Source organism: Octopus bimaculoides, chromosome 5, assembly GCF_046866305.1.
Source record: "Octopus bimaculoides isolate indiv1 chromosome 5, ASM4686630v1, whole genome shotgun sequence".
Taxonomy (NCBI): domain Eukaryota; kingdom Metazoa; phylum Mollusca; class Cephalopoda; order Octopoda; family Octopodidae; genus Octopus; species Octopus bimaculoides.
Window position 1 is genome coordinate 24,489,847 of NC_142932.1, and position 19,042 is coordinate 24,508,888.

General features: G+C 34.6%; 1 protein-coding gene across 1 annotated transcript; it reads left to right on the forward strand.

The window, feature by feature from the left end:
* The first annotated feature begins 2,328 nt into the window (after positions 1–2,328).
* Positions 2,329–6,823, forward strand: LOC106876423 (uncharacterized). Its single transcript, XM_014924966.3, has 3 exons — positions 2,329–2,397; positions 3,860–4,056; positions 4,916–6,823. Exons 2-3 carry the CDS (start codon positions 3,911–3,913, stop codon positions 6,438–6,440), a joined length of 1,671 nt encoding a protein of 556 aa, XP_014780452.1. The 5' UTR covers positions 2,329–2,397; positions 3,860–3,910; the 3' UTR covers positions 6,441–6,823.
* The last annotated feature ends 12,219 nt before the right edge of the window (positions 6,824–19,042 follow it).

Consider the following 19,042-nt stretch of genomic DNA (forward strand, 5'->3'; position numbering starts at 1 on the left):
CTCACGTGATATCTTACTTTAAGGAGATTACAATAAACAGTTTTGGTTGACACAAGCTTGATGATATAGATATTCAAAATTACATGTTGCCATCTTATATACTTGTATTGATTTTATATTGATTTCACAAGGCTACATATACGAAGATAAGATGAAGACGTTAGAATGGTCAGCAGTGTTTTGACTGGTACTTTTCGTTTTATAAACCAAGAGCAAATTTACAAATTATGTATTGATATCTAATATTGATTTCAAAGTGTGGCAGAAGGCCAGCAATTTCGGGGATGAAGTAAATGGATTACATCGATAAGAATAAGTTCAGCTGATATTTATTTTATCGATCTTGAAAGGATGAAAGGCAAAGTCGGCTTCGGCAGAATTTGAACTTCCTTAGACCGTAATGACGGACAAAATGCCGATAAGCAATTTTCTCCGGAGTGCTCACGATTCTGCCAACTCGCCGCCTTAAATATTGATATCTTATATTGACAAAGATCTAGAAATGTGTTGAGGTTAATCATGAAAAGATGAAAATAAAAGTGGCCATGATGCATAATGGGATTTTAATACAGAGTCTAACGAAGGATAACTAAAAATTGCAGTTAGTTTGACAATATGTCATACTCGTAGGTTTGATTCCTGCGACTCGTGGTGTCTTGTTCCCTTGAGCAAAGTACATCATAACATACTGCTCCAGTCTACTCAGCTGAAAAGTAGTATCAATCTGACTGCTGGTGCAGTACTCTCTCCGAACAGTTGTTACATCCTCAATGTACCACTGGGCCAAGAGCAAGAAGACTGAGAGGGATATCTATGTCTGTTCACGTCTATATAAGCACTAAAACAACTTGCAAAAGCGTGGCACAATCTATCAGGTCATATTCGCTTTGAAGTGACGGCTAAGATATATCATGACCACCATTCTACTGAGTCGTATAGCAAAACATTGATAGCAGATTAGTTGTGTTCTTTTATCGAAATGTCTACTCGGGCTGTAAAATTCACGACTATACTTTGCTATTTACCTAGATTACATGCAGAAGATATCTCAAATGATGCCGGAAAAATTAGATGCCGGAAAATTAGATGCCGGAAAAATTAGATGCCGAAAACATAGGTGTCTGGATAGAATACTGTTGTTGTTGGCACTCCGTCGCTTACGACGTTGAGAGTTCCAGTTGATCCGATCAACGGAACAGCCTGCTCGTGAAATTAACGTGCAAGTGGCTGAGCACTCCACAGACACGTGTACCCTTAACGTAGTTCTCGGGGATATTCAGCGTGACACAAAGTGTGACAGGGCTGGCCCTTTGAAATACAGGCACAACAGAAACAGGAAGAAAGAGTGGGAGAAAGTTGTGGTAAAAGAGTACAGCAGGGTTCGCCACCATCCCCTGCCGGAGCCTCGTGGAGCTTTAGGTGCTTTCGCTCAATAAACACTCACAACGCCCGGTCTGGGAATCGAAACCGCGATCCTATGACCGCGAGTCCGCTGCCCTAACCACTGGGCCATTGCGCCTCCACGGTTAGAATACTAAATACTAAATAACATAACTCATTAAGTATTAACAAAAAGTATAGCAGATTTTCCCATCATATTCTTTGTCTAAGACATGTAGGTTATGTCGAAATTCATCACGTGCCGTAGATGACATAACTGAAATAAACAACTACCCTATATATTCAAATTTAATCTTGCTTCATACACACCACCACCACCACCACCACCACCACCGCCACTTCACATTACAGACCCTTTCTTAGCTCTTGGTATTTTTTAGCACTACACGAATTAAAAGTTTTTGACTCTTACTTAATTATTACCACCAAATGCAAAGCTACCCTGAATATTTAATTGTTGAGTAAATCATTATTACGAATGAAATCACAAACTCTTTCAAGTTTAGAAGAAAAGAAAAGCGTATTCATTCGAATGCAGTCACGCACATTGAGCAGACACAAAATAGAGGTTTATATATAACTGGATATGAATCGAGAACTTTGTCAACAAATGTAACAATGCATATTTAATCACTTCAAAATATAATGAGTTATCTAGCTATATGAATGGATCACGTGACATTATCCTGAAGGTGTGTGTGCATATGAATGCATGCCTATATATATATATATATATATATATATATATATATATATATACGTACGTACATACATACATACATACATACATACATACATACACATACACACATACCTACCTACCTACCTACCTACCTACCTACATACATACATACATACATACATACATATACATATGCACGTGTGTCAACATATACATATATATAAGACCTTTTTCTTAGAATAGATACAGTTACAAGAGTGTCTTCTTCAGATAACCTTTCTGCTCCGCCTGAGAAAATATTCGAAGATAAAAATGTGAGTATAATAAATTTTTTGACAATTTTCTCTTAAATTTTTTTTAAATATTGCATTAAAACATGCTTAACTGATTTAAATTTAATTTTTCTCACCTAGTTTGCAATCAAGTTCTAAACCAATTAATCTTTGTTTTAAAAGTTGCTTTAAAAAGTTATCTGAATATTCGTCAGTTCATTTCTTCTTTGCGAGTTTTCCTCTCTTCATTTCGCCCACCATTATGCAATCACACACATAATTATATACATACATATTAAATTATACTCTGTTTTATTAATTATATTGTATTATATATATGTGTATATGTGTGTGTGTATTAGAATAATGTAAATATATGTAATTTGTTATATTTATACAATTAAAGACAGCACGTATATATAGATACATTCATATATGTATGTGTGTGTAACCATTCATAGATATATATATGTATATAACTATATGATATATATATAAGCTACATATATGATCTATGCATAATATACGTATCATTTTTAAACGGCAGAATTTACAAAGTGATTCAAACGCCGAGAAGTTTCCTACATGTCATTTATCAAACTTTGAGAAGATCCGCGCAGAAACTCTCGGTTTTTTGTAATTTCTGCAGATTAAAAATAATAAGATATATATACTCACGTATTGATTTCTAGTCACTAGCGGTGTTCTCCGATGGATTTCGTTGATCCCTATAAAAATTCATCAGAATAAAAATATTTGCAGATGATTCTATGCTTCAGAAGATTATCAAAAAAGATGAATGAATAAGATTCAAGTGCTAGTTTTATGTTGTAAGCCATCGGGTAGGAAAGTAAAGTATACTTTGATAAAGAGGGAAATTTTTTGAATGCACTTTTGTCTGTCTGTTTGATTTTCACATCTTATAGTAACTTTAAGTGATTGTTTCCAAGGACGTGTTCTATTTCATGGTCGTATGATTTTTCTTACTTGTTTAAACGCAAATATGTTACGGATTAGCGAATAATACGATTGGAGTAATTTTGTGCCAATTATTTGCAAACTATCTGAACAAGCATTTACAGTCAGAGACTACAAACGTTTCTTCTCTTTCGCCACACATTCTAAATAGGGTTTAGTTGGCTTCTGATTGCTTGATCCTTGCTGCTCAGGATCAAGCACTCGGAATAAGATTCAACAGAAACACAATATGCTTGAAAGGTTGATGTATTCAAATAAATACCTAAAAGTTAAAATAATAAATACATACAAATGTTTTCCTCCACATAGATCCGTATTTATAGATAGTATACGATGAATAGAAACATTATACATACACTTTGAGGCTTTTCTACCGTAAATTATCCAGTCGTTTAGGATGCTTTTTCAAACGATTATCACAATTATAACAGATTTTCTTTTATTTTTGTCAAACAATTGCATTTATAAAGTAGAACTGGTCGGTTCAAATATTTAATTATGAATGGCACTTAATTCTGATCAACAGCTTACCATACAAAATAAAATTTGTCCTTGGAAAGTTCAAACCTTAAGCGAAATGGCAAGTTACTGTCACACACCATCCAAGCACCCGCTCAACTTTATCACTATTCCAGAAAAAATACGTCAGTTTGCTATCGAAGATCCAGAAAAAGACGCAATAGTTTTCTATGACAGCAAACTCCAAAGGTCAAGTTTCACAAGGTATGTGTTATTTTCCCAATTTCGACAATCTCTGTCTTTTTCTTATTCTTTTCTTCAAAGACTGATTTCTATCTCTACTTTCGATTGGAAAGAATTTCCGTGTGTTGGAGCTATCTCAGGTTACGTAAGTTAGAGACATAATTCTACCATTTAGGACGTCAGTGTATTTCCTTTTGACCATTAGAAAATTTGAATAAACAAAGCTTGGAGGTATTAGTCAATTTGAGTTCAGTATTGAAAAACTACCTCAGCCTTCTGCATCGTGGTTTTCAATTTCTATGTTAGTCTAAAACTCAAAAGCCTGTAACGCGCTCTATTCAGCTACATCCTTCTTTAGACAAACCTCCTGCCATAGTATGAATAAAGTTGTTTTTTACTTGATGGAAAATAATGATTTAGCTGAGATGTTATTGTTATAGAGATCGATTACATACAACAATGACATTAATTGATACCAAGTGATTTAAAATAAGTCGAAATTTGCAGGTTACTTTAGAATTATTTAAATAATAATATTTTAGGGTGAAGTATAATTCGTTTATTTCTTACGATTAGAAAATGCACCCTTCACCAAAAATTAGTAGTTCTTAGAAAGCAAATGCTGTAGATAAAAAGTAGATCCCACAGAGAATCGCCAGCTAAACTTCTCACTTTTGCATCTAACTCCACTCGGATTTATTTCATTCCATTTGCTTAAGGCATAACCATCACATCAAAATAATTCTACACTCAATTAATATTTATTACGTAAATATTCATTCGATATCTAACAGCTAAATCATTTTTGATAGAATTTGTAAACTATATTTATAGAAAATTTCATCATGCATTATATTATTTTTTTTCTTTTCTTGTAAAGGAAACAACTCTATGATGAAACAGAGAGTGTTGCAAAAGCCCTTGTCAAGCAAGGAATCAAGAAAGGTGATCGAATTGCCCTCTGTGTATCAAACTGTATTGAGTGGATAGCATATGACAGCGGCATTATGATGGCAGGAGGGTGTTCAGTGAGACTGTTTGTTGGACAAGCCGATTTCTTACCCATGCTAGAAGATTGTGTTGCAGTAATTTTTGGCTCAGAGCCAACATTTTACAACAAATTACTTAAAGTAGCAAATATCTTAGAAGATGGCACTGTAATCAGTGAAACTTTCCCAAAATTGCGTCTTGCTATTACTGTTGCAAACACAGATTCAGAAATTAAAGGTTTATCTTTAGATGAAATGAAAGAAACGGCAAAGAACGATCTGAACATAATTATTCCTCAAGTAGACCCTGAAGATATCACAATTATTGCACAAACATCTGGATCAACAGGAAAACCTAAGCGAGTTACTCATAGTAGCTTTGATATTATTAATTGTTCGGAGATGTTTTGCGATCTACATAATTTTACTGCGGACGATGCAGTTTTCAATGAACGGTATTTTGGCTTTGGAGGATCATACCCTTTCACGTTTATCGCAGTTGGATGTAAATATGTCACCGCAGATATACGTAGCATACACTGCCCAAAAGATTTTTCTAAATTGAGAGATCTCTCGAAAATAGAGGGTTGCACTTGGTTGAATATACTCCCGTCAGATTTACGTTACTGTACGGAAGGGAAAAATGTTGCACCTAACATAATGACAGGAGGTGATATAGCTTCTTTTGACGCGGTTAAACAAGGTTTGAACTGGGTGTCGTTGATTGACTATCATTTATCAAGTGCTGAAACTTTACTGATTGGAACAGTGTTAGTAACGAAGCAAAATATCGGAGATTATGTTCCTGGAATAATTGGACGAGTATATCCTAATATTGAAGCAAAAATTGTGGATGATAAAGACCGCATTGTCGACATCGGTCAAGCAGGTTATTTATGCATTCGGAGTAAATGGTGCACAAAAATAACCACTGATGGAGAATCTGTTCAACAAAATGGATGGTTTAAGACAAGAGACATATGTAAAATGAATGAAAATAAGGAAATATTTATGGTTGGCAGAGATGTTCAGTTCATTCAGAAAGAAACCAGAAAAATATCAATTGTATTTGTTGAGCAGCATATGAAACGTCACCCAGATATAGATGACGTCATTCTTGTCCCTGTGCCAGATGAAGAACTTGAATTAAAAGCTTGTGCTTGTGTCATTATGAAATCTGGAAAAAAATTTGATGAGAAAAATATTCTTCAGTTCTGCAGGGAAAACCTTCCACAGCCAAACGATTTTGATTATATATCATCAAACCCTGATTATATGGTACAGTTCGATAAATTTCCCAAATTGTTGAATGGCAAAGTTGACAGAGTTTCAGTAAAGGACATGGCAATTAAATCTCTCATTCAATCACATTCTTTGTGTGCGACAACCAATTGTAATCCAAGGAATAAGAAATGAAATTCTTCGTTTGTAAAGGGAAGCAAAATAATTTAATCCAAGGAATAAAAATTGCTTCTACCTTTAAATTTGTTATTTTAAAAATATTAAATTGCAATTTTGCTAAAAATATATAGACCATTAACCAGAAATTAGTTTAATACCAGGCGATTCATCTTCAGTTGTACTTTATTTTACTGCATTAAAATCATTATTGTATCGATTGAACCAATATGAATCCTTTCGCATTATAAAAATGACTATTTTACTACATAATGCTGTAACTTAATTTCTATTTCTTTCTAATGATTTTGAATTCATATTCGTGACACGTATCAATCACATTTATAACAACTGTTACATTATATCCTTTTTGCGCTTGTTAATAAAACTGTTGAAACATATGATGTCTCTGTTTTATGCTGTAAAATAATAACGCTGACACTAATCCCAAACACGTTTGTAGATAGATAGTGACCATTAAAATATAGATTATGTAGTGTTAATTTCTATAATTACAATATCATGACATAATTTTCATTAACTTGGAACAATGCGATGGTTTAAATAGAAATTATACCAAGTGAGTTTATTGAGCGAAAACACCTAAAGCTCCACGAGGCTCCGGCAGGGGATGGTGGCGAACCCTGCTGTACTCTTCCACCACAACTTTCTCTCACTCTTACTTCCTGTTTCTGTTGTGCCGGTAATTCAAAGGGTCAGCCTTGTCACACTGTGTCACGCTGAATATCCCCGAGAACTACGTTAAGGGTACACGTGTCTGTGGAGTGCTCAGCCACTTGCACGTTCATTTCACGAGCAGGCTGTTCCGTTGATCGGATCAACTGGAACCCTCGACGTCGTAAGCGACGGAGTGCCAACAACAACAACAACAACATACCAAGTGAAATAACGTCAGTGTCAAAATAAAGTCTAAACGATATGTAATTGATACTTATAGAAACATGTTTTGCAATTTTGGCTCAAGGCTGCAATTTCAAGGGAAGGGTTAAATCGATTACATGGACCTCATTGCTCAACTGCTACGTATCTTATCGACCTCGAAAAGGATGAGAGCAAAAGACGACCTCGGCGGAAATTGAACTCAGAACGTAAAGACGACGAAACACCGCTAAGTATAAGGCTAACTCGCTACCATAACATGTTTTGTCATTTTTATGAATAGAATATTTTTGGCTCACAACCTTAATATGTCAGAAAGACACGCTTACGTGCACACACACACACACACACACACGCGCGCACACACACACACACACTCACATACACGTTCGCACACATATATACACTCAACCCTATACTCTTCATGCACAAAAAGTCGCTAGGATGTATGCACTAGCTATTATGTTAAGTTGTCTAGTCAATCGATGTTCATTCATTCAAAATATTTGCATTTCTCAGTTCCCTTTGAGCTTGTAAATACTGGTTCTGTTAGCTGGAGACAACTAACAAGACCTAAGCATGTTCAGCGTTACCAGTATATTTGTGTTGCCGAAGTTTAAATTCATTCCCTGTTGCATGATCCCACATAATTTTGAATTATTTTGATACTTCTCATTAAAGTACACTAATAATTCAATTAACCCACTAAATACGATCCCCCCCAAAATACAATGTTGACCTGCGCTATAAACAGTCATTGTGACCCCTTATAACGCTGTTTTTAAAAATGTTACAAGCGTAACGGTAATAGACTTCATCAAATGAATGGAAAATTCAAAGACTCATTGTCGAACATTAGATAACTTCAGATAATTTGATATACAATTTGTTCTAAGGTAATGATAAAGTAAAATTCAAGTCTATATAAAATTATAAAACAGGTTGAATTAATCAACACGATAAATAATGAGTACACTCGGCTTCTGAGCATTAATTCAGTTGAAAAGTAGCAACAAGAAATAAGTCACAAAAGATTATAAATGAGATGAGGAGCCAGGCTGTGTTTCTTCTGCAAGCATTGGTTATTTTCTGAACAATACATTTAATATCGACTACGTTTTCTTGATTTTTCTCTGTCGTGACTCACACTAGCAGGTTATCTTGTCAATGATTGCGCTCTCAATCAAGATCATTCTCACAAACTGGTCTATGATTTCCATTATCTCACATCTTTTTTTAATCGCTCATTTTTTTAAGAAGAAAAGTAAACTGTTGGTAAAAATATTTAGATTACATCACACAAAAGTTGAAATACATCGCATCTATAACACTAAAAGGAAGGACGGAAGTGGCATCATACATTTGGAGACGGTATATAAAGCAGATCCAGTTGGACAAGGCATCGTCACGAAAACATAAGACATTCTACTACTAGGAATTTCATGGGATCTGAACTCCATCAGCGTACAATTCTCAAAGGGAGTAAATAAACCAGAATAAAACAGGCTCTGTCGAGCCACACCTGGTTCCAAAGATCGCAACTCAAAAAAATTAGACTTGATAATTGTTACACAGGACCAATATTTATTAACTAGGTATTGTAAGAGGTATGTTCTGAAGCAAGAAGTAAAGCCGGAATGTTGCACTGTGGCTAATTTCATGAGCCAACTGACAAACTAGAATAGCTCGCAATAATTGCATCGAAATATTTCAAAGAGACGTAACTGGGTTGCTACATATATTTGTTAGAAAATATGAAGAGAACGAAGGCACCTAACAGTAGAAAAATGACATAAACATGTCTCGGATTCGTGGTAGAAAAGAAAGGTATCATCCACTATGATATAAGCATGTACATGTATACAAGGAAATAGGGGGGAAACTAAAGGAAACTTTTATGAAAGTCAAAAGACGGAGATTTTGCACATTAATTGATTTAGCTTGCCCAAATGACTGAAAGATTTTCGTAAAGGGAATTGAAAATCTCTCCTAATATAAGCACCTGGTAGGTGAAAAGGCGACAGCTTTTTAAAACGGAAATAGTAATATTTCTAGCACATCTCATATTTAAACGGGGAACTAAAACAAAATGAAATTGCCAGTCACCTTTCAGAGAAACATACTCCTCTAAGGAAGCGGCCATGTTTTGTGCATAAAATATGAAGTATTAATATCTATAAAATCTATAAAATATGAATTATTAATAAACAAATTTATTCAGTTATATATAGCGCTACAGAAAGGTTCCAGTATATTAGAATATGCGTATTCTTTGCCGAATGATAATAACAAAAATGTTCTCAAATTTTGGCAGAAATCCAGTAATTTTAGGGGAGATGGTAAATTGATTACATTGACCGTAGTATTCAACTAGAGTTGTTTTCTTTCTTTTTTTTTTTTGTTTGTACTTACTTCGAAAGGATTAAAGCAAAGTCAATCTCGGTGGCATCTGAAATTAAAACATAAGGTGCCAGAAGAAATGCTGCTATTTTGTCCGATGCCCTAATGATTCTGCCAGCTCAATGCAATAATAATAATAATAATAATAATAATAATAATAATAATAATAATAACAATAATAATAATAATAATTAATGATAATAATAATAGCAATAATAATAATGGTTCCCAATTTTGCCACAAGGACAGCAATTTTGGGATGAAGGGATGAGTCGATTACATCGAATCCAGTGTTCAACTGGTAATTATTTTATCGACTCCGAAAGGGTGAGCGTCTAAGTCAACCTCTGTAGAATTTGAACTCTGAACGTAGAAACGGACGAAATACTGCTAAGTATCTTGCTCGGCGTGCTAACCGTTCTGCCTGTACGCTGCCTTAATAATAATAATAAGAAGAAGAAAGGGAAACTGGTAAAGTCAAGTTCAATAGAATTAGATGTCGAAACAGTAATAAAGGATCTTGAGCAGGGAAAAACCTATAAATACCTAGGAATAAATGAAGGCTCTGGTATCCAGCATGCAAGTATGAAAGAGAAGGTTAGGAAGGAATGTTATAGAAGAGTTCGAGCAGTTCTGAAATCTGAGCTGAATGCATATGATAAGGTGTTAGCCATAAATTCCTTAGCAGTCCCAGTTGTTCTTTATAGCTTCAATGTGCTTAACTGGAATACTAGTGAAATAGTAAAAATTGATGGAAAAATCCGCAAGTTACTGACTTGTAATAAGATGCACCATCCAAAGGCAGACGTGGATCGTCTTTATCTTCCCAGAGCTCAGGGAGGTCGAGGCTTGATCCAGCTTGAACTTACGTACAAAACCACCACAATCGAACTGGCCAAATACCTTGAAACAACCAACGACTGGATGCTGAAACTTGTTGAAAAACATGAAAGACCGAAAAAACTTCACTCTATTCTGAAAGAAAGCAAATAATTCGCTACTGATCTCTTAGATACCCACAAGCTTGATCAGGTTGAAGGAAATGTGCCAACTGCTGCCTGGAAAGAAAATAAAATTAATTGCAAAGTCAAAAGCACATGAAAAATTAGCTAGCAGATGGGAACAGAAACCTCTGCATGGCAAGTATGTGGCTCGTAGCAAACAAGCTGATGTCGACCAGAAACAAACGCATCAATGGTTACGAAGCTCAGGACTAAAAGCAGAGAGTGAAGGTTTCATATTAGCTGCTCAAGAACAAAGCTTATTAACCCGGAACTACCAATGTGATAAAAAATGGAGCTGACTCAAAATGCCGATTCTGTAACGATGAGATTGAAACTATAGACCACCTAATCTCAGGGTGTAGAGTCTTAGCACCTGTAGAATATAAAGCAAGACATGACAGAGTCGGCCAGTATAAACACCATCCTGAAGCTGTGACTGAGGGAGAAAATGTATTGATTCTCTGGGACTTCCCCGTACATACCGATAAAGCTATAAAAGTTAATAAACCGGATATTATTATAAAAGATCAGACAAAAAAGATGTGTTTATTAATTGACATGAGTATTCCTTGCGATCATAATATAGCGGTGAAAGAACTTGACAAGATCAGTAAATATAAAGACTTGCTAATGATCTCGACAACAGTTGTTCTCTGACCTACAGGTTTATACTTAGAGCTATTTCATCGACTCTGGCCATTTACATAACTCTCATCTAGATTTATTGCTTCAATACTTTAAAAATTGTATGATGGCTATTAAAAACTATGTATTATTTGGAGGAAACATGTTTGCAGAGTTAAGGTGACAAGAGAGAAATAGACAAACTGAAGAGTTGCATATTTTTCATGTTAGAGAAACTTGCTGCAATTGCTGCAGGATGCAAGACTACATGAGGAGAGAGAGAGAGAGAGAGAGAGAGAGAGGAGCTGAAGGATAACACTGGGATTACTGCACCAAAAGTTGGTTTAGGAGTAGAAGTAAAAACATTCGTTTAAACCTGATAGTGATATAGTCTCATGTTTCATATTTCTGAGTCATGTTGTACAGAAGAGCTGCATCACTGATAAATAGGTAAGAAATGGTCAATAGTGCTGAAGTGGATGGTAACAAGTTGACCAGGCATACATAATATACTTCGAATATGCTTCCAAACACAATTGGCAAGGCGATGGCCTGTATTAAATTATATTGCGCTGCAAGGTTTGCTGATGAGACAAAATATGAAGTTAGAAGAAGCGCAACAGAAATTTTGAGTAATGCTTACTTGATTTAGGTCTGGTGATGCTTGTAGGGTTGTTAAAGTATGGATGGGTGTTGCAATGTCGGCGGTCACACACACAACCACATACATGCGCTCTGTATCACGCACAAAGAGAGACTAAAACAGAAAAACAGAGAGAGAGAGAGAGAGAGAGAGAGAGAGAGAGAGACAAAGAGAGTGATAACTCATAGTTAAGATATACAGAAATTCATGCCAGCAACAGTAAGTCATAAACCTATACATCTATAAAGGAAAATACTATATGCGTAAAGTTTTATACTAAAATTGTTCGCGTATAAGTTTTTAAGGGCGAGAGGAGTATCATTTTAGGGTCTGTTTTTGATAGTTGTCTCGTTTAGAAAGACATCTACATACAGATTAAAATAAGGATAGACTAATTTTCAGGCTGTTCTACCCACTTTTTTTGCCATTCTATTATAGCTTGACCAAAAGACTAAGAAGATTGCTTTGCAATCATTAGTTTTCTCTTTCGATTACACAGTATGGCATCTTTGACAAATGTAACTTCGTTTGTTTGTTTTATTTTTTTACTGTAAAGTCAAGTCCAGTTAATACTTTAGCACTTTGCAATTTAAAGAGCCGATTTATTTACTAAATTGTTCCCCGTTAGAAAATTTGGTCCAGCATAGTGATGAAACTATAAATCAATTATCTGTTCTTACTTCTGTTCCGTGGAGGCGCAATGGCCCAATGGTTAGGGCAGCGGACTTGCGGTCATAGGATCGCAGTTTCGATTCCCAGACCGGGCGTTGTGAGTGTTTATTGAGCGAAAACACCTAACGCTCCACAAGGCTCCGGCAGGGGATGGTGGCGAACCCTGCTGTACTCTTCCACCACAACTTTCCCTCACTCTTACTTCTTGTTTCTGTTGTGCCTGTAATTCAAAGGGTCAGCCTTGTCACACTGTGTCACGCTGAATCTCCCCGAGAACTACGTTAAGGGTACACGTGTCTGTGGAGTGCTCAGCTACTTGCACGTTAATTTCACGAGCAGGCTGTTCCGTTGAGCGGATCAACTGGAACCCTCGACGTCGTAAGCAACGGAGTGCCAACAAACAAAAAAACTTCTGTTCCAGCGTCTATACCACTTCAATGCATGGTTCCCTTCATTTTATTGATGTAACCATTGTATTACTCTAAATGATGTAACGCCCCGTCGGACTCTAGATTGTTAACCGAATCTCGAAAAGCCCTTTTTATAGACACTGAAAGGCCAGTAATAATCAAAGAGACTTTCAAATCAAAATGCAAAAATCTAGAATAGATACCACAAATTATTTCAGCCGACATTTTAACAATTCTACTAATCAGCCACCGTGGACTGGTGTTCTATTTATCTACGCCAAATCGATGAAAGTTGACCTCGGCAGGATTTGAACTTGGAGACTAGAAAGCTATAAAAACTAAAGCATTGCATTCTATTTGAAACTCAGAAACCTTCGTCAGGTCGGCGTTCTCATTAACCTTCTTAGGTTTTTGTGTTGCGTATCCAGTGAAGTGAGGCATACATATCTCTCACAATAGTTATCGTTTAATTTGTTTAGTTAACGCAGAGTATAGGTTTATGGCATATATCATTAGTAACGTATTAAGAAAGTAAACTTGTAATAAAAATAGGAAAGCTTTTCATAATTTTAATTGACCTCAGTTTGTTCAGTCATACACTTACACTAAGATGCACTATCATTCATTTCAGTGACGCCATCATGGTGGCCATTTGAATGAAATTTATGAGTAAAGTAATCTTAGTGGGGTATCTTGTGAAAAATGTAATAATAAGTATATTAACCAATTACGTAATTGCACATAAATGACAGCTAAAGTTATATTATATTAATAAAAGTTACGCATGAATGATTTTCAAATTGAGAAAATAATTACCACTTTAACAACCACTGAGGAGGCGCGTGGCTTAGTGGTTAGGGTGTCAGCATCATGAGCGTAAGATTGTGGTTTCCATTCTTGGACCGGGAGACGCGCTGTGTTCTTGAGCAAAACACTTTATTTCAAACCTCAAAAACAATCTGATGCTAAATGAGAGAAAATTTAAACTCATTCACTTCAGAAAGAAAGGATGTGTTTAACCAACTATATTCCATTCCCTTGGAAGTATAACTGTTGGTACAAAATAATATCGGAGATTTCAAAGTAATTTTTGATAACAAACCCCAGCTAGAACGTCCACATAAATTATGAGGTCGATATTGCTCGAAGGATGAGGCACTAGGTCTGCAGAATATTCTGTTTCTCTGAATCTGATGCATATTTCTTTTCTCTGTTTTTTCAGGACCACACTCAGGATGTTGTTGCTCGCTATGGTCCCCTAATACCAAACGGCATTACAACACTTCATTTGTGTGATTGCTTCAAAACACGCACATTTCTCTCCACCGTCGCGGCGAGCATTACAGAGTTTATAAGAAAAAAAACTAGATAAATAGATAGATAGATAGATAGATAAATATACATATACACATATGTATGTTTGCGTGCTTGTGTGCGTGCTTGTGTGTGTGCTTGCTTGTGTGTGTGTGTGTGTGTGTGTGTGTGTGTGTGTGTGTGTGTGTGTGTGTGTGTGTGTGTGTGTTACGTGGAAAATGCGAGCAAGAGAAATAATATTCTTAAGATAATAAATCTGGAAAATTACAGGACAAGTTATTACACTTGGAAAAGTTTAGGACAATTTATTACATCTAGTAAAGTAAACAAGGCTATGTTATTATGCCGATTAATAATGTGTTAACTGTGTCAATTAGTGGTGTCATTAATAATTTTTTCCTTACTTCAATGACGCCAGTGGCATATATTAAAGTCCCCTTATAGAATTATATTCATAAAAACGTATAGAACTATATTATCACCCTCAAATTTAAGAAACAAACACCCATAACTTTTTTCTATTAAAACATCATTGCATGAGACTTATACAATGAAATTCCTCGAATTGAGCTCTATCATTTAAGCTTCATTAAAATATAGTTTGTCTTTAAAATAAAAAATTTAATTACACTTAGATCCAATTTTTTGCCTCATAGTTGTTCATGGTATTTTACCTCTCAATTTTTTTTTTATGCAAATGTTTGTTGCCTGGGAACAAAACTATGAAATTCTTCATGCCTTCTTCTATCATTGAAGCTAAGATAAAAATATCTTGCTTTTAAAATAAAATAGTTATTTAGATTTAAACTTGATTGGTGGCGTTATTTACTCTCCTATAACGTTGCTACAAATTCTGATGTAAACTTTTTTCTACTGGACCAAATCTCAATTTTTTTTAATGTCAAAATGTAGCTAGCAGCCAGTTCTCTTCAAAAATGTTAACAGTTTTCAATTTGGTTAAGAACTGAATTAGCGAGAAGCTCTGAAAGATGCAGCGTGTTAGTAAATTGTGGCCTTAAGAATATTATTTAATTAGGTCGTCAAGTATGAAACTTGTAGAAAAGAAAATAACATTTGCTAATGTTTTATAAATACAATGAATAGTTTTATTCATTAAAGTATGCACCCATATTGTCAATACACTTTTGCCATTTCAGCAGTAACTTGTCCAGCCTGGAACTGTAAAATCCTGGCAATCTAGAGTCAATAAAATCGTGGAAGGTCTGTTTTACAGCATCGTCGGAATTAATTTGTTTTCCTATCAAAATGTAATCCAAATTCTGGAAGAAGTGGTAGTCAGTGGGGCCAAGATCAGGTGAGTATGGTGGATGAGGGAGAACTTCCAACTCCAACTCCTGTAGTTTCGACAATGTCATTTTTGTGATGTGTGGTCTGGCGTTGTCTTGCAATAAAATAGGAGTGGATCTGTTGACTAATCTAGGCTGGGTTTTTTTCTGAGTTTCTGCATCATTTGGTCCAGTTGGCTGCAGTATACTTCGGCCGTGATTGAAGAGCCTGGTTTAATAAAATTACAATGGATCACGCTTGCGCCAGAACACCAAACACAGATTCTTTTGATGAATTTTGTTTTTTGGACTGTGTTTTGGTAGCTCGTCTTTGCCCGACCGCGTTGCTAATTTGTTAGGTAAATGTTACCAGAACGAAATTTTTCAAACCAATTTGATACTGTCTTCTGTGTAATAACATTAGATTGAAATACTCCATTAATATTCCGATCTGTCTGTAAAGCTGTATTTCCAAGAAAGAACTCATAAAACTGTACGAATTTCCGACTTATCCATCTCTGAAAAAAAACCCCCAGCAAAAAACATGATTTATGAATATTTTATAAAGTACAAAATGAGTTAGAATAAAGAAATAGATGTGTTAGCTTTCTAACGAAAAATAGATATTGTCAAAATATAATAATGGCACAAAATGAGCAGCTGTCAAAATTTACCATATACCTTACTACAAATTTCATACGACCTAATACTACCGTTGTTAAATGATATTTATATGTGCGCGTGTGTATGCATATATATATATATATATATATATATATATATATATATATATATATATATATATATATATATATATATATATAGAATAAACAGATAGACCCTAACATTTCAGAGGATAAACAATAAAGTATAAATAAACATATATTTTTATATACCAAACTTGCTCAGGTTATATAGACTCAAGAAAATTAGAGGGGAAAAGGAGTCACGGGTACCACACGTGTTTCTGAGGGCTCAGAATTACTTCATAATGTTGGCAGACATAGTTGATAAACAATTTGCACCCGGCCCTCGGTTAAGATATCGAAGCGTAAGTTCAAATAATTTGAGCTCTATAAATGTTTTCTATATTGAGATTCTCTCGATCTCATCTGTTGACTATATATATTTATGGATGTGTGCATGTATATACACATATATACATATATATATATATATATATATATATATATATATATATATATATATATATATATATATATATACGGAGTTTCACGTTCATCCGATGAACGGGAACGTGAAACTCCGAGTAACAGTGTTTGTTATATTTCTGCTGCTTTTAAATAAAGCATATTACTCTACCTCTGGTATGCACATTTTATGTGCTTACTCCGGTATATATATATATATATATATATATATATATATATATATATATATATATATATATATATATATATATATATATATGTATGTATGTATATACGTATATATATACATATATGTCTATTTGTATGTATATGTATATATAAATATATATGTATATATATATACATGTATATATCCATATATATATTTACAGATTCATATGCATACAAGTATATACATATATATACATATAAATGAATGTATATATATATATAAAACAAAAAAATCACACACACCCACACATATATAAAACATATATACCTGCATATGGATACACATAAATGCACACCCATACAATCACACACCCATACATACATGCACATGCCCCTATATATCTTATATGCATGCACATATATACATATAAACAGTTGTATGCTACTGTGAGAATATACAAAATGGGTGTAACTATGGGTATCCGTAGCTCTGATTACCCAGTGTTTGGTTGATGTTTTCATGTGGACTGCTATGATAATAACTCCGGTGTGTGTGTGTGTGTGTGTGTGTGTGTGTGTGTGTGTGGTTATACAGCTATATCTCTTCAGTGATAACAAACTCTAAAATATCGGTTTGAAAACCGCCTTTAAACGAAAAACTCAAATTTGATTCACCTTTGGCAAACACATAATTACTAATAACCATATAAAAATCAAAATGGAAGAATTACCAGAAAAACCATTTCTTTTCATTTTTCAAATATATAATACTGTGTCTGTCTATCTATCTATCTATCTATCTATCTATCTATCTATCTATCTATCTATCTATCTATCTATCTATTAATCTGTCTATCTATTTATCCCTCTATCTACTTATGTGTGTGTATGTGTGATGCGCGTATAGATAGGTAAATAGATAGATAGATAGATAGATAGATAGATAGATAGATAGATAGATAGATAGATAGATAGATTAAAAAACGAAAATGAAAACAAAAACTTTTGGCATGACTCAAAAAAAGCAGTTAATTTAGATAAAGAATCAAACAGATAGAGTCTCTTACAGCTGTTTCTAGAATAGCCAAACATGTGGATCATGATTTTGAGTAAGGATTCCATACGCTAAGTATACCGTCATCGGAGAGTTAGAAGTCAGAGATGTAAAAATAAAGAAATATCTTCAATCACGTAGATTATTACTTTCTAGTTTGTTGAAAATGATGGAAGGATCAGAGTGTAACGTATATGTGTTACATAGTTCCATAATTGAATAAATAATTAAGTTATAGATAAGGAGGCAGTTCCAAAAGAAGGATGTTTGATGATAATCCATGGCAGAAGATAACTATTCTTTGTCTCTGCTTTGGAACTGCTAATGGACTTTACCTGTAACTTTATAATTCATTATTTAATCGTTTGGGGAACTACGTAACAATTGGCGGTAAGTACCATTTTCCAACAGTCACAGAATCATTGGACTCTGCCTCATGTGGCTTTCTGTTAGGTGAGATGTATTCCATAGCTTTCCAGTGATCAACTTTGACCCTAAGGACTAGATGATTTCTTTCGCTATCCTCGCTGGAAGAGAAAATTATTAACTCCTATTCCTGGAAAGGGTAGATGTGAACGAGAGGAAAATGAAATATTTGCTAATTTCCTTGGGCGAGAAAGTACTTAGAATATAAATTGGGTCTTTATTTTTGCGTTTACGGGTGGACATTTTACCGCGATCTAAGATAAGCCCTTACTCAAAGAAATTATTGAAGGAATGACTTGCTAAATCAAAATGACTGACCACTGCTTTTGAGATGACATAGTTGTTATTACATCAGAGGTATATACCAGCCTCTAGAATAATTTGTTTCACATATACACACGTACACCACACAAACTTAGATAAATCGCACACCATACAGGCCTAGATACAATCAAGCACACGTTGTATATGTCTGTATGTATGTATGTATGTATGTATGTATGTATGTAAATCGATTTATATGTGCGTGTGTGTGTTTATATGTGTGCAAATATCCATGCATAAG

What these genes read in the sequence shown, in the direction of transcription:
- LOC106876423 (XM_014924966.3), top strand. Translation starts at nt 3,911, where the DNA reads ATGGCAAGTTACTGTCACACACCATCCAAGCACCCGCTCAACTTTATC. An exon ending in CAAAGGTCAAGTTTCACAAG is followed by an intron (nt 4,057 to 4,915) that starts GTATGTGTTATT and finishes TTTCTTGTAAAG; the next exon opens with GAAACAACTCTATGATGAAA.